This window comes from Corvus kubaryi, unplaced genomic scaffold (genome assembly GCF_017639235.1).
Source record: "Corvus kubaryi isolate FWS band 111438036 unplaced genomic scaffold, C.kubaryi_AGA036_p1.0 37308, whole genome shotgun sequence".
In the NCBI taxonomy this organism is placed as follows: Eukaryota; Metazoa; Chordata; class Aves; order Passeriformes; family Corvidae; genus Corvus; species Corvus kubaryi.
The window spans coordinates 20,279,300-20,291,973 of record NW_024581096.1 but is presented as its reverse complement, the minus strand read 5'-3'; the positions used below and the strand labels follow the sequence as shown (position 1 = coordinate 20,291,973).

At 43.0% G+C, this 12,674-nt stretch overlaps 1 protein-coding gene across 3 annotated transcripts in view; it reads right to left on the bottom strand.

Annotated features, from left to right (window-relative positions):
- Positions 1 to 12,674, bottom strand: part of SETBP1 (SET binding protein 1) — a 268,541-nt gene that overhangs the window by 214,015 nt on the left and 41,852 nt on the right. For 2 of the 3 annotated variants that reach the window (XM_042028772.1, XM_042028774.1), the window contains exon 3: positions 4,264 to 4,347. The exons of the other annotated variant lie outside the window; for it this stretch is intronic. In XM_042028772.1, coding sequence (XP_041884706.1) covers positions 4,264 to 4,347 — 84 coding nt within the window. The remainder of the gene's footprint in view (positions 1 to 4,263; positions 4,348 to 12,674) is intronic. 3 annotated transcript variants of the gene reach the window in all.

The window sequence follows — 12,674 nt, the reverse complement described above, 5'->3', positions numbered from 1 at the left end:
CGGAGGGGTCATGATTAATAATGATTAATCTGATCCTTGCCAATATGAACTGGATCCACCATTCACTAAATAATTACTCTGCAGCATGGATACCATTTCCAGAGGAGGCATACATTTGTCGTATTAAAACCAAAACGAAACACACAGAAGAAAAAGGGGATCTGACTTCTCAGTAGCACTTGATCTCACAGGAACCACCAGAAAAGTTAAGCAAATAGGCGGGAAAAAAAAAGAAAAGAAAAGAAAAAAAGACCTCTAGAACAACAACAACAACAACAACAGCAAATCAAAGGATAAGAGCAGTTAAACACTGACGAGTCACCCACCTTTTGGGAGAAGCAATGGAAAGCAAGTAAAACTAAACCTTCAGAGGGCAGAGCTGCACATGCTGAGGATATGGAACACTCTGCTACTTTTGGCTCTTAACCTTATGCATAACTCTAAAATGCACATTATTTGCCCACCCACACATTTCCCTCCTGTTCTTAAATTACATTTTTGTTTTCCTCAGAAAGCACACAAATGAAATTGCTTCCTGGGAAACATCTTTCCTTCTTTGTGTTAGCATGCTACTTGGCACAATGAAATCCTAGTCCAGGACTGCCATTCTTAAGCAACAATGCCCCTCAAATAATAAGCAATATTATAACTTTATAGCATTATGGGGAGGCATAAACTAATGGGAAACTAATAAGCACTCCAAAGGGCATATATGAACCTTACAATTACAGCAGGATGCTTGTGGTGCAGAGACTTGCTTCTGGGCCTCAGAGCATGGATAAATTTTACTCCCACAAAACACACAAACAACAGGCAACAGTGCCAAAGGCAGGCAAGGACATGGGGGTTTTGCTGGCAAGAGGTGGTCTTATCTTGGGACTCCTTTCAGTTATCCTTCTTCACTGACCCAAGGCTTGCTCGAGACCATCCACAGGAGATGCTACTTTAGTTCTTCATTACACTCAGCTCTTTGAGGATTTCAAAGCTTTTGTGGGATTTTTATTGTGCTTTTTACCCTTTCACGTCATCATGCAGGGTTTGACTTAGACTGGGAGGCCACAGAACACACCACCAGTCCTTCTCCTGGTCTGGTGCAAATCCAACTGGAAGGTTGGGTTCCTTGTGCCTGGTGTGAAAACCCAGCCCCATGTGAGCCTGTTTGGACTTCTGCCCTTGACAGGTCCAGATTTTACATGCTGATGACTTTCACCATGGAAAATACCATGCAGGGAGTTGGTGTCTTTGACTGCCAAATGCAGGGAAGCAGAGCTCAGGTCAAGGAAGTGCCATTGCTTCTAGAGGCATCCTGGAGAATCACAGAATCACAGAATATTCTGAGCCAGAAGGGACCCATTAAGATCATCGAGTTCAACTCTTAGTCCTGCACAGACACCCCAAAAAATCCCACCCTGTGCATCCCTGGGAGCGTTGTCCAAACACTCCTGGAGCTCTGGCAGCCTTGGGGCTGTGACCATTCCCGGGGGAGCCTGGGCAGTGCCCAGCACCCTCTGGGGGAAGAACCTTCTCCTGATATCCAACCTAAACCTCCTCTGTTTCAGCTTCATGTTGTTTCCTCAAGTCCTTTCTGGTCACAAGAGTGAAGAAATCAGTGTCTGCCCCTCCTCTTCCCCTCACAAGGAAGTTGTAACTGCAGTGAGGTCTCCCTTCAGTCTCATCTTCTCCAGGGTGTAGTAAGAAATGTCAGTAAATTAAATCCTTGGCAATGAGGTTATGGTTTGGTTTAGCTAGGGATTTTTCCTAGTGGGGCAGTGTGTTTAGGATTTTTTGCCAGTTTCCAAATTGACTTGAAGGAATAAAAGAAAAATAAACTCTTTGCAAAGCATCAACTTTCACAAAAATTTCAGCCGAAAAGTAGTTGGTGACTTTAAAACCAAAATTTTAAATAACTAATGGTACAAAAACCACATAGCTATTTATGTGTACATTCATGCAAATGAAAACTTAGTTGCATATTCACAAAACTTTACAGACGCAGCACAGTGAAACACAAAGCAAGGACAGGAAAGAAAAAAAAGAAAATGGCCCCAACAGCAATAACAATAATGAAGGTAAATCTTTAAAATCTGAGACAGGATGCAGGAGCTGGGGGTAGAGCTCTGCAAACAAAACTAAAGCCAGTGCACTGTTTTTCCCCTTCACAAAGTGAAACAAGCTGTGCCTAAAATAATGTTTCCTTGGTTTTCTGGCAATTAGTGTCCTGAAGGATTAGCCCACAATCATTGGCAAGTGTTTGCCTTTCCCAGCCGAAGTCACCATAGAAGTCTGTGTTTATCTACAAGGCCCAGGGGATAATTTATAAGCTGAGCTGAGGTCCTGCATTCACAGACAAATGTTCCACACTGCCTCCCACCCTCCTGTACTAGTTTCCTCTCCATCTACCTCCTATCCCCTGAAATATAGACAGGACCCTGCCAGGGGCATGACGAATGAGCTTTGCAGCCTCTGAAGCAAGAACTTGCCCAATAGTTTATGTTGATACAGCAAATAAAGAGGTACTGATATGGTCGACACATCATCAGGCACCAAAAGTTAGATCGCAGAAAGTAACTGAATGCAAAAAATATTTTATCACTGTTCCAGAAAACATCAAAGAGAATGGGATATTTTTTTCCCCTTTGAAAGCTATTGCCTACACTTTGATTAAAATACTGCCATTTGTGAGTTTTCGGTCTACTACCCAGAGTTTGTTAGAGATAATGCTTTGTAAAACCCCTCTGCAATCAAGATGTTCCATTTTTTTTTTTTTTTCTAATCTATACCAGTGGTTTAACAGTGTTCTGGTCCCCTTGCAAACTAAAAGTGATTCAACCAGAGTACATCAAAACACAAAAGACTAAGATTGGTAAGAGTGTTTATTTCTAAATTAATTTTCCCCTGGTGTGTTAGAACCTCAACATGAGAATATTAAGCTTTCATTTGAGAGAATGGGAAACTAGCCTTTTAAAGAAAAATAATATGAATCCTTGTCTTGATGATAAACTGACAATATAGCTCATGACAACTAATTTGTTATTTTGAAAAGAGTAATAAAAGTACTCAAGCAAAACAAAGCAAATCAATGAAAGACTCAATTCTACAAAGAACTTGTAAGTGTGACCGACATTCCTCACAACAGAGAATACTGCAGAATAGGTACATGGATGGATGTGTTTATAGATAAGACAGATCTGTTCTCAGATTTCAAACATTAACAAAATCAGGTTTAGAGACACTATTATTAATTAAAGTTGATGAACATGTCTGTTGAAGATAAAGAAGACTTTTCTTCCTGAGAATTCATCTCTTTTCCCTTCAGGATGCTATCAGGAGTTTCTGGAACTTCATGGACACTGTTTGAATCTGCCTCAGGTCTGTACCCGGTCACAGGTTGTCCACGAGATACAGCAGAGAGCAAAGTTATTTGATATTTGAGACCAACTGCTTCACTCTGCCACTTTTAATATTGGGTGACCTAATTTTACAAAATGTTAAGTCTCAAATCAAATTTTGTTTAATCTTTGGAAAGAATGATCTCCAGATTCAAATTAAACTTTAGCTACAAAGACAGGAGGCCATAAGAACTAAAAACTTTTGAAAGGGATGAACTTGGCTGATCTGAATAAGTGCCAAGTGTACTGGGAAGGAAGAGACCACCAGCTGGCTGTTATTCCAAGCATAGTCCACCTCACTTGCAATTACTGAACCCTAGCAGCAATCCCACCAATGTCAAATTGACCAATTTTAGAATAAGGAGCCATTCATTCCAAGTAATGAATATTGAAATCTGGCCATTGGTTTGTGAACAAGTTCTTACATGTCTGTCATGAGGAACCCCAATAAAGAATGTCCTTGTAATGGTGTCACTTCAGAACAAAAGCATGCAATGAACTACCACCCATCCAGGCAGCTACAGTAGGAGACCAAAGGTTGCATGCATTTAGCCAGCAAGGAAATGCAATATTCTTTAAGGAAAGGCATTGCCTGGAGTGGATTTTTTATAAAGAAACAGAATTCATGAATAAATAAACCAGATGGGACTAAGCCAGGCTAGGGCATTAACTTCTCCTAGTGCAATGAATCCCTGATCTTGCTTGAGGGTTTTTCTACAAATAACAAACACAAAAACATTAATGTTGTACCATTGTCAATCACGCCAAGGACTCTGTTTGTGTCCAGGAATTCTGATACGCAACAACACATATCAAATCCACCAGATGTTAAGATATTCTTAGATTTCACCAGTTAGGGTACATATTGACTGACCTGATCTGAGTCTTTTGCTTGAGAATTTTTCCCTTTTCTGCAACCACAACTCATAAGAAGTTTTGCATCTCCAATGACTTTTCCCTATAAGAGACAAGGAAGGAAAAACATCAGCACAATCCAAATCACTGAAGACCAAGAGGCTTGTATTTATGGTCAGGAGCAGGGGAAGAAAGGGCATTAAGGAAGCCTGTGGACTCTTCCTGCATTTCTGGGAGGTTCTCTTTCACAGAAGGTTAGCTCTCAAGCTGCCAAGAAGGCTTTCCCAAAGGATAATATCACAGCATTAGGGAAGTCACACTGAGCCAGAAGGAAAGCAAGGTGTGTAGAAAAAGACAGTAGGAAAGAAAAGCTGAAAAGAAACACGTTATTTTAACCCATGTTTTTCATACACTTGCATGAACAGGAACAAGTCTAGAAGGCTCAGACAGTACAAATATCAAACTGCAGCGACATGAGGAAAAGCTTATACATTACCTTTTCTGTTCATTTTTACCAAGTTAATGCCTACTTGCTTTTAATGAGCCCAGATTTGGTGAAATAAAGTCTCCAGCAGTGACTTACTCTCAGTAGAACAATGGGTCCACATCACTCCTGGTAAACCCATGCCAGGCATCCAAGAGCCCACCCTCACCTAACACTGCTGGCACAGACCCTGGCCTGCCTATGACACAGAATCACGGAATGTTTGGGTTGGAAGGGACCTTAGAGATCACCCAGTTTCACCCCCTGCCACCGGTAGGGACATATTCCCCTACACGGGTTGCTCCAAGCTCCAGACAACCTGGCCTTGGACACATCCAGGGATGGATGCTCAGACCAACAGTGATTTGCTAAGAAACAGAGTCCATTCACTCTCCTTTTACCTGTAACCAACAGTTTGAGAGAGAAGCTGAGCTCAGACACCTTTATTTTTGTTGAAAACCCATCAGACTGACTGTGATCCAAACAGTAAGGTTCCTCATATTAACAGGGTTGTTTTCTGGGGATTATTTGAGTCACTTTGGTTCTTCACCAAAGTATTTTTGTTCCTTGTCAAACCTGGACATCTTGATAAATCACCATGGAAGAAAGGACTAGGGATTCCAGGTTTGGTCAAAATGCTGCTTGAATTTAAACTGCATGGAGTCAAAACCAGCCAGTGGAGTCCCCACAAATGTACCACAATTACTTTTTTTTCCATAGGCATGCAGAAAAAGACATTGGCTACTTTCAGACTTTTGCTGTCTACAGTTGTAAAATAAACACTCTTGGCATTCGCTGGGAAACAGAGGGAGAGTCTGCTCATGTGCAGCCATGAACAGTCACAAGATTTTAGATGGATTACTTTATATAGAAAAGGAGGTCCCAATACAGTTAGCGAGTTTAGCCAAGTGGAAGTGCTCTGCCCTAAATGATGAGGAAAGGAAAGGGCACAATTAAAAGGAATTGCAGCCATTGCTCAATGTCAGGGCACAGCAGAGAGATGACCCTTGGTGGCAGGAATTACAAACAGGCAGATAAACTTTTGGTCACCTTGGGAGAGCCTGCAACCTGCCAGGTGTGGGGACATTTCTTACTTGGTGAGCTCAGCATCTCACAAGTCCCAGCAAGGTCAGCTAATGTGCAGAAATTATATTTTTCACTCCTTCCAAAAGAGAATCTGGGTAAAAACGAAGACATTGAAAAGGCTGTACTGATACCTAATCTGATAACTACCCAAAATGCCTCATATTTGGGCTGCAAATATTACAACCTGTCAAACTGAAGTTTTCAGGAGACTTCTTCCAACTGGCATCCCCAGCCTGTGACTCCCATCTGTCAAAGGTGTTTTGCTCTTGTGCCATTACTACAGTCCTTCAACAACTAGTCTGTAATCTGTTAAAGTCAAAAATTATTTACCAGAAATAAGTGATTAAACTAGAAGTTAAAGCAAGTTTATTAAAATACTATGTCAGTGATAGGAAACTGAGGCACAGGGAGACACTCCTTTGTCTTACCACAGAACAACTTCAAGACACCCCACAGTATATGACACAAGTTGGAGCTATAAAAGGACCTAGGAGAGAGTCACACATTTCCCAAAAGGCCACTGGGTACCTTGGGGTGGCTATAGCATTAACATATGCTTGTGGTTAGGAAACTACATCCACATATACTGCATTGATGATCAGCTTGTCCCACTTCCCTCTGCAAAGTCATTAGATAGAAAAGATAATCCAACTCTTTTTTTAAACACAAGCCAAGGAAAAAACCTCCCACTTTTAGACCCTTCTATGGCTCTAATGCCACCTGAGCTCAAGGGAAACCATGGCCATGTTCTCCTGTCCAAATGGGATATCACCAGTTTTATTTAACACAGAGAATTCACAAGATGTTGCCCATAACAACCTGGAAAACCAAGAGCACAAGGGAAATACAAACCCAAAACCTGAGGGTTTTTTCTTTTTCTCTGACAATACAAGAATGAAGGGTCTCTTCCATTCCCTAAGAAAAAAAACAAATGAAAGCAATGCACTGGATAAATAATCCCACCTCATTTCCCAGCTGCAGATGCTCCTCGCCTAATGTGCATTGGATGAATGAGCTACTATCTCCACCTTATTTTAGGAAAGCTTCTTATGAGCAGATGCTTAATTTGCAGATAGGTGTCTAACATTAGGCAGCTAAGTTGAAAGGCAAAAGGAAAAAAAAAAGCATATGGACAACATTTGCAGCCAGTCGCAACTCTGTTCCAGAGCAGATGGAGGCCTTGTCATTCAGGGGTTTCCTCACACACACCAAGCAGTTCAGTGGGGATAAGGAAAGGGGCTTCTGTTTGGATGCTTCTGTCTGGAACCAGATTAGAGGAAAGCACGCTTTTCCACAGCACACGCCTTGTGTTACATTAAACATGCATGTGCAGCTTCAGCTTTTATTCAGTGATCTGAAACAGAGCCCTCCAGGGTGCTAAGGGTTAGTGAGTTCTTGTTTGTTTATCTGTATGTTGTTTTACAGTTTCTAGTGCCCAAGGATTTTGTTAAGAAATTAAAACACCTCGCTGGGGCTATCCTGCTGTGGTTGTTGCCTCCTAATATTTCCCTCCTCCCTTCATCCAGCAGTGCCTGATGCTCACAGGGGAAGGAGAGGAGAACATCACAAAGAGAGGAGCCACACCTGACCAGGTACTATAGATGTTTGGTCTTAATTCACGAAGAATAACTTCTACGTTTCCTGGCCTATTCATAACATGAGGTGCTGTTGTTTAGAAGCAGGTAGGCACAAGGTTTTCCAACAGGGAAGCTCACTTTGCCTTCTGCTGGCTCACATCCACCAGCAGACATCACCCTTCCCAAGGCAAAGAGCAAGAAGGCTCCTTGACATATGTCCTATTATCCCACCTCTTACAGGGAATCTGGCTGGCCTCACGCACCTCCTTGCACCATGGGCTTCAGCAGTTACCCAAAGTTTGCAGAAAAATAAGAAAAACCGTGATAATAGTAACAGGCTTAATTATCTCAGCTGCACGTGTGTCAGGAGCTGAGCAGTTGCCAGTTTTAACAGCCTGTGGTCGAGAAACACTGAACTGCATCACCCAGAAGTCAAATGAGGGTCGGTCACAACTCGCTTCACGCCAGCGGCTCCAGGGGAGGCGCAGGGCACACACAAATCACTGTGGCGTTGCCCAGAGCCATCCCGTGTGGAGCTGCCAGCCCTGCTTAAAGGAGTCAGACACGAGGCACATGGCACCGGCTGGCCTCCAGGGAGCTGCCAGGCTCTGTGCTCTGGAGTTGTTGGCCGGGATTAACCATAGGATCCTGTCTTCCAAGTTTGTGGCTGGAAAGCTCAGCTCCAGATGTGGGCTCCGCTTAGCACTGTGCCGTGCACCTTGCAGAGGCTGACAGGTCCAGCTGGGCTCTAACCTACTCAGTTTTCAACAGCTTTACTCTCTTTTGAGCAACAGCCATTGAAAATACTGTAAGCAGCTTCTTCCCCAGGGAGCTGGCACAAGCACTCAGAGGGTGGTCGGGCACTGGAATCACCCCAGGGAATGGCCCCAAGACTGCCACAGCCCAAAAAGCATTTGGACAAAGTTCTCAGGCGCACAGTGTGACTCTTGGGGCTGTCCTGTGCAGGGCCAGGAGTTGGACTTGATGATCCTTGTGTGTCCCTTTCAACATGGGATATTATTCTTTGAGTCTATGTATAGCACTGCAACAGCGAACTCTCAAAATCCCCATGGCTACATAAATGCCATTAGGAAGAACAACACATTCAGTGTTTGCTATGTTTTATCCTCTGTTCTGTCAGGGTGATCCACACATTTTGAAGAACCAGTACCCAAGTGCCTACAGTGGTAGAGTGGGAGAGAAGGGGAGAAAGGAAGGGAAACAAGAACTGAATCCAAGGTGGAGGCAAGCGGCAGTACAACAGACAGCTGGTGTTTGGGTGGTGGTAAATCACCCTGAAATGAGCCTCTTCCCTCAGCTCAATGAGGCCTAAACAACAAAGGAAGGCACAGCTTGCAGCCGGACAGCCTGCTAGCCAACCACAGACACACATGACAGCTTCATTCAGGAGCCCGGAGTCAATACAAAAGCTCCGAAATCAATCCGACATCCTGCGACCTCAAACAATGCGTCAAATCTTCTCAGAATTGGAGCCCCAAATGAGGGGGAGCAGCATTCAAGGGAGATCAAAACGCAGGGCTGGCATTGAAAGGGACTAAAAAGGAGAAGAATGTTCCCAGTTTATTAATGGTGAGGTCTGGCCGGCTGCATCCCAGCCACCATAGGTTACGTTCATTAAAGGGCAGCGCTGTGCACGTATTATGCAGAGCGCCCGGAGAGTATGTGTTGTGTGCGTGTGTCCGCCAAAGTGCCCCTCACTTGCTAGAGATCAGGATGTGCCTTTCTGCTCAGCGCTGTTGTCTCCATCAGAAATTCCTCCTGTGTGAACCACAAACAGGGTTTTTTCCCACTTGAGCAAATGTATGGGCACAGACGCGCACACGTACACACGCTCTCTCTCATCCTTGAGCCTGAAAAGCATAAAGGAACTCAGACAGACTCTTTCCAACTTTAAAAAAAAAAAGACAACATTTCACATCCCATTCCCTCCCGGCCATACTTTCAGGTCACACACACAAAATCTATTACAAAAGACTGAAGCATTATGTGATTGCCGCTACTGCTGATGGAGTTGATTGCTCCATAAACCCCACTCCTACATGCCACAAAGGACCTGATCCCACAGCACAACAAATCTACAAAGGAGAGCAAAGGAATAAAAAGAAAACCTGCTTCAGTCCCTGGAGTTGTCCCCTCTAGGCAGGATTGCCCCTGCTGGGGTAGTTTCACTTGCAGAATCTGTCCTGCAGCACTACACAAAAATGGCACCCTTCACCCTTCAGCAACAAAAAGGCCAAGCAAATCCTTTTTATCAGCTTCCCTTTGAAGGCAGGTGGAAAAGTATAATATAGACATACACAGGAAAGAGAAAAAAAAGAGATAAATACCATTTGTAAAAGTACTGTTTGGATTTGCCTGTCCTAATTTTCTTCTTTTCAGCTGCCGCGTTTGAAAGAATCAGACTTTGAAAGTTCTGTCCTCCTTGGATGCACGGCCCAAAATGGAGGGCTTGCTAGAGGAGGTCAGACTTGAAAAATATTTTTTTTTTGTGCTGAAATGTGAATAGATGAAGAAAAAGGACTGAAATTTTCAAAGCCATCTCTGTGTCTTGATGCACATTTCCCATGAGTTTTTACTGAAGACGTGTCATAGCCTAATTGTCTTTGCTTTTCGTGTGTCACACTGATCTGAAATTCAGAACAGACATGGCTGAGGAAGCAAGCAAGCTCTCTCAAATTCGGAGAACCTTAGATAAACAGAAAGTGAAAACATTAAATGTTCCTTAGGGTGCAGCAAGTCCCATGTATTTTATCTCAAAATTTAGGGAAAAAAGTTAGAAAAAATATGCACACTCCATCCCTGAAAGTGTTCAAGGCCAGGTTGGAGGGGGCTTTGAGCAATTTGGTCTAGTGGAAGGTGTCCCTGACCATGGCAGGAGGCTGAAACGAGATGATCTTTAAGGTTCCTTCCAACCCAAATTGTTCTGTGATTCTGTGAAATGAATATTAAGTTTCCACAAAAAATCTTTATGCTTTATTCACACTTTATGTCACGAGTCCACAATTATTGCCACCACTCTGGGCTCCTTACAGACTGTGAGCATGATCTCCATCTCCTCCTTTGAGAAGGCATCTCTAATTTTACTTTGTGATAATGTCATACAGATGCCAGAGGGTGACTGGGCAAAGACAAGTACAGCAGATGCAAACAAGCTTTTTAAGGTAGGATGGAAGATCAGCTCCAGGGGCAAGACAAGATGAGGTGATATCCAAACTCCAGGCAAGAAGACTGCAGCAGTCCTCACCTGGGTTATCAACAGTAAGTAAAAAAACCTCTCCATTAGCTTTCGTAGAAAGAGGAAAACTGCATCCAGTCTGGGCAAGTGCCCAAATATGTGGTAGATGAATGGTAGGAAATTATTGAGGCTCCAATAATTCCTAGCACTGCAGATGAAACAGAGTCTGCAGGGATCAAATGGAAAAATATTCAAGATTAAGTTTTTTGTGAGAGTAATTAAGTGGATTTTTTTTTTTTTTTCAGATACCTGGTGAGTCTAAATGTACAGTTTTCGAATTCAGGAAAACTGATATCTTATTCGGATGAGCTGCCTTTTTTGTTTTGTTTTGTTTTATCTTGCCTGCTTTAAACTCTGCTATTTAAATAATTTAACAATCTATCTTAAATATTTCACCAATAAATCACAGGCTTGTGTTTCTATTTCATGTTAAAACTAATCAGTGGAGGAGTGCCTGAGCTGGAAGTTAAAATTCTGCTCCACCAAGCCAATGATGCATAATCATCTCTCTGCAGAATCTCTAGTGAATAAAAACTTCTCTGCAGAATTAATGCCATATAAAAAGTTCTTTGTGCAGGCAGAGAGCACAACTGCAGCCCAGGATCATCTGCATCCTGCCAACAGGGTCAGGATTTCCAGAGCTAATTGGTGTGTAGAGCTTTCCCACCCTGGCAAGCACAAGCATGGAGCTCACAGCTGAATCCCAGACATGGGCACATCAAGATGGTCAGGATGCTGATAGCATGCACAGAGCTCCAAACGGTCCCTGTGTGATGATTGTATTGGGATTCCGTGCTTGTTGCCATCAAAGAGGAGCAAATAGAACAAAATTACGATGTTGTTGACCAAAATGGGTGATTTTTAAAAATGTCTCTGAAGCTTGAAGGTGTTGAGAGCCTGCACCAAGGAACACCAAATCCACTGAACATCAGCAGGAATAAGACTTCTCAAGTTCCTAAACTGTGAAGCCATTTTAATCTACATTTCAATGAAGCTGAGATGCAAAAGCAACACATTTATAAAAAGTAAGAAAAGTACACCTACCTCTCCTCACTCTCTCCCAAAGTCTGAGTATATCAAAATGAAGCCAAGAAGCCTCACTATCTATAATTTAGTGCAATTCACTCTAATTTTCTTCCTAAATCATTGAGACACACTCAAGACTCCCTTTGGTCTTGGTCAGCAAAATCCAAAATGCATGAATGATGTGAATAGATAGCCAGAAGCTGATAGCTAGCATATTGAATCCAAAAAGCAAATTGAGAGAGAGAGAAAACAGAAGAGAAAGGTCAAAACAGAAGGGAAGGGGAAAGGGGAATCACTGTCAGCTACATTGTTATTAACCTGCCTTTGTTTTGTGTCAACTTTTTACTTTGTTTTGTTTCAAAACTTAAAAGGCCATGCCTTTTGCTTCAAAGAACTGTTTAGTGTATGATCTCACTGTGATGCCCATAGGAGCAAAACACACACAATCCTATTTGCAAGGAAAAAATCATCTAGGGCAGCATGACTCCTCTTCTGCAGCTGGGCAAATGCCTCCATATCCCAGCTCCTAAACCTGGCTGGAACTTTCCTGGGACAGGGGGAGTGAGATGAAAATCGGAGACATCTCCTCCTCCTCCTCATTTGAGGCAGACATCCCCATCTCTCCTTCCCATGTGCAGCCAACAAGACTTCCTGCACAAACTGACACGGAAACAGCTAATTTACTGCTTTGTGTCAGGAATGTAGCCAAGGTTTCGGTCCCCTGTGCCCTGGACTCCCCTCAGCTGGGCTGCTTCATCTCAAAAAGGGTCTTTCCTTCCTCCTGCCCCTCCCCTCCAACACACACTCCTCCTCCTCTTCTGCTTTTGTAACTTATCTCCCTGCAAGCCACTTCCCAACAGGAGTTGAAATTAAACAGGCTGCCCATATGCCATGGCTCACTTGTTGTCTGTTCCCCTCACTGCCATCTGGCCTATTTGCTCAGCCAAAGAGAAAAAAAAAAAAGTGAAAAAAAAGGGAAAAGAAAAAAAAAAAAAGGAAAA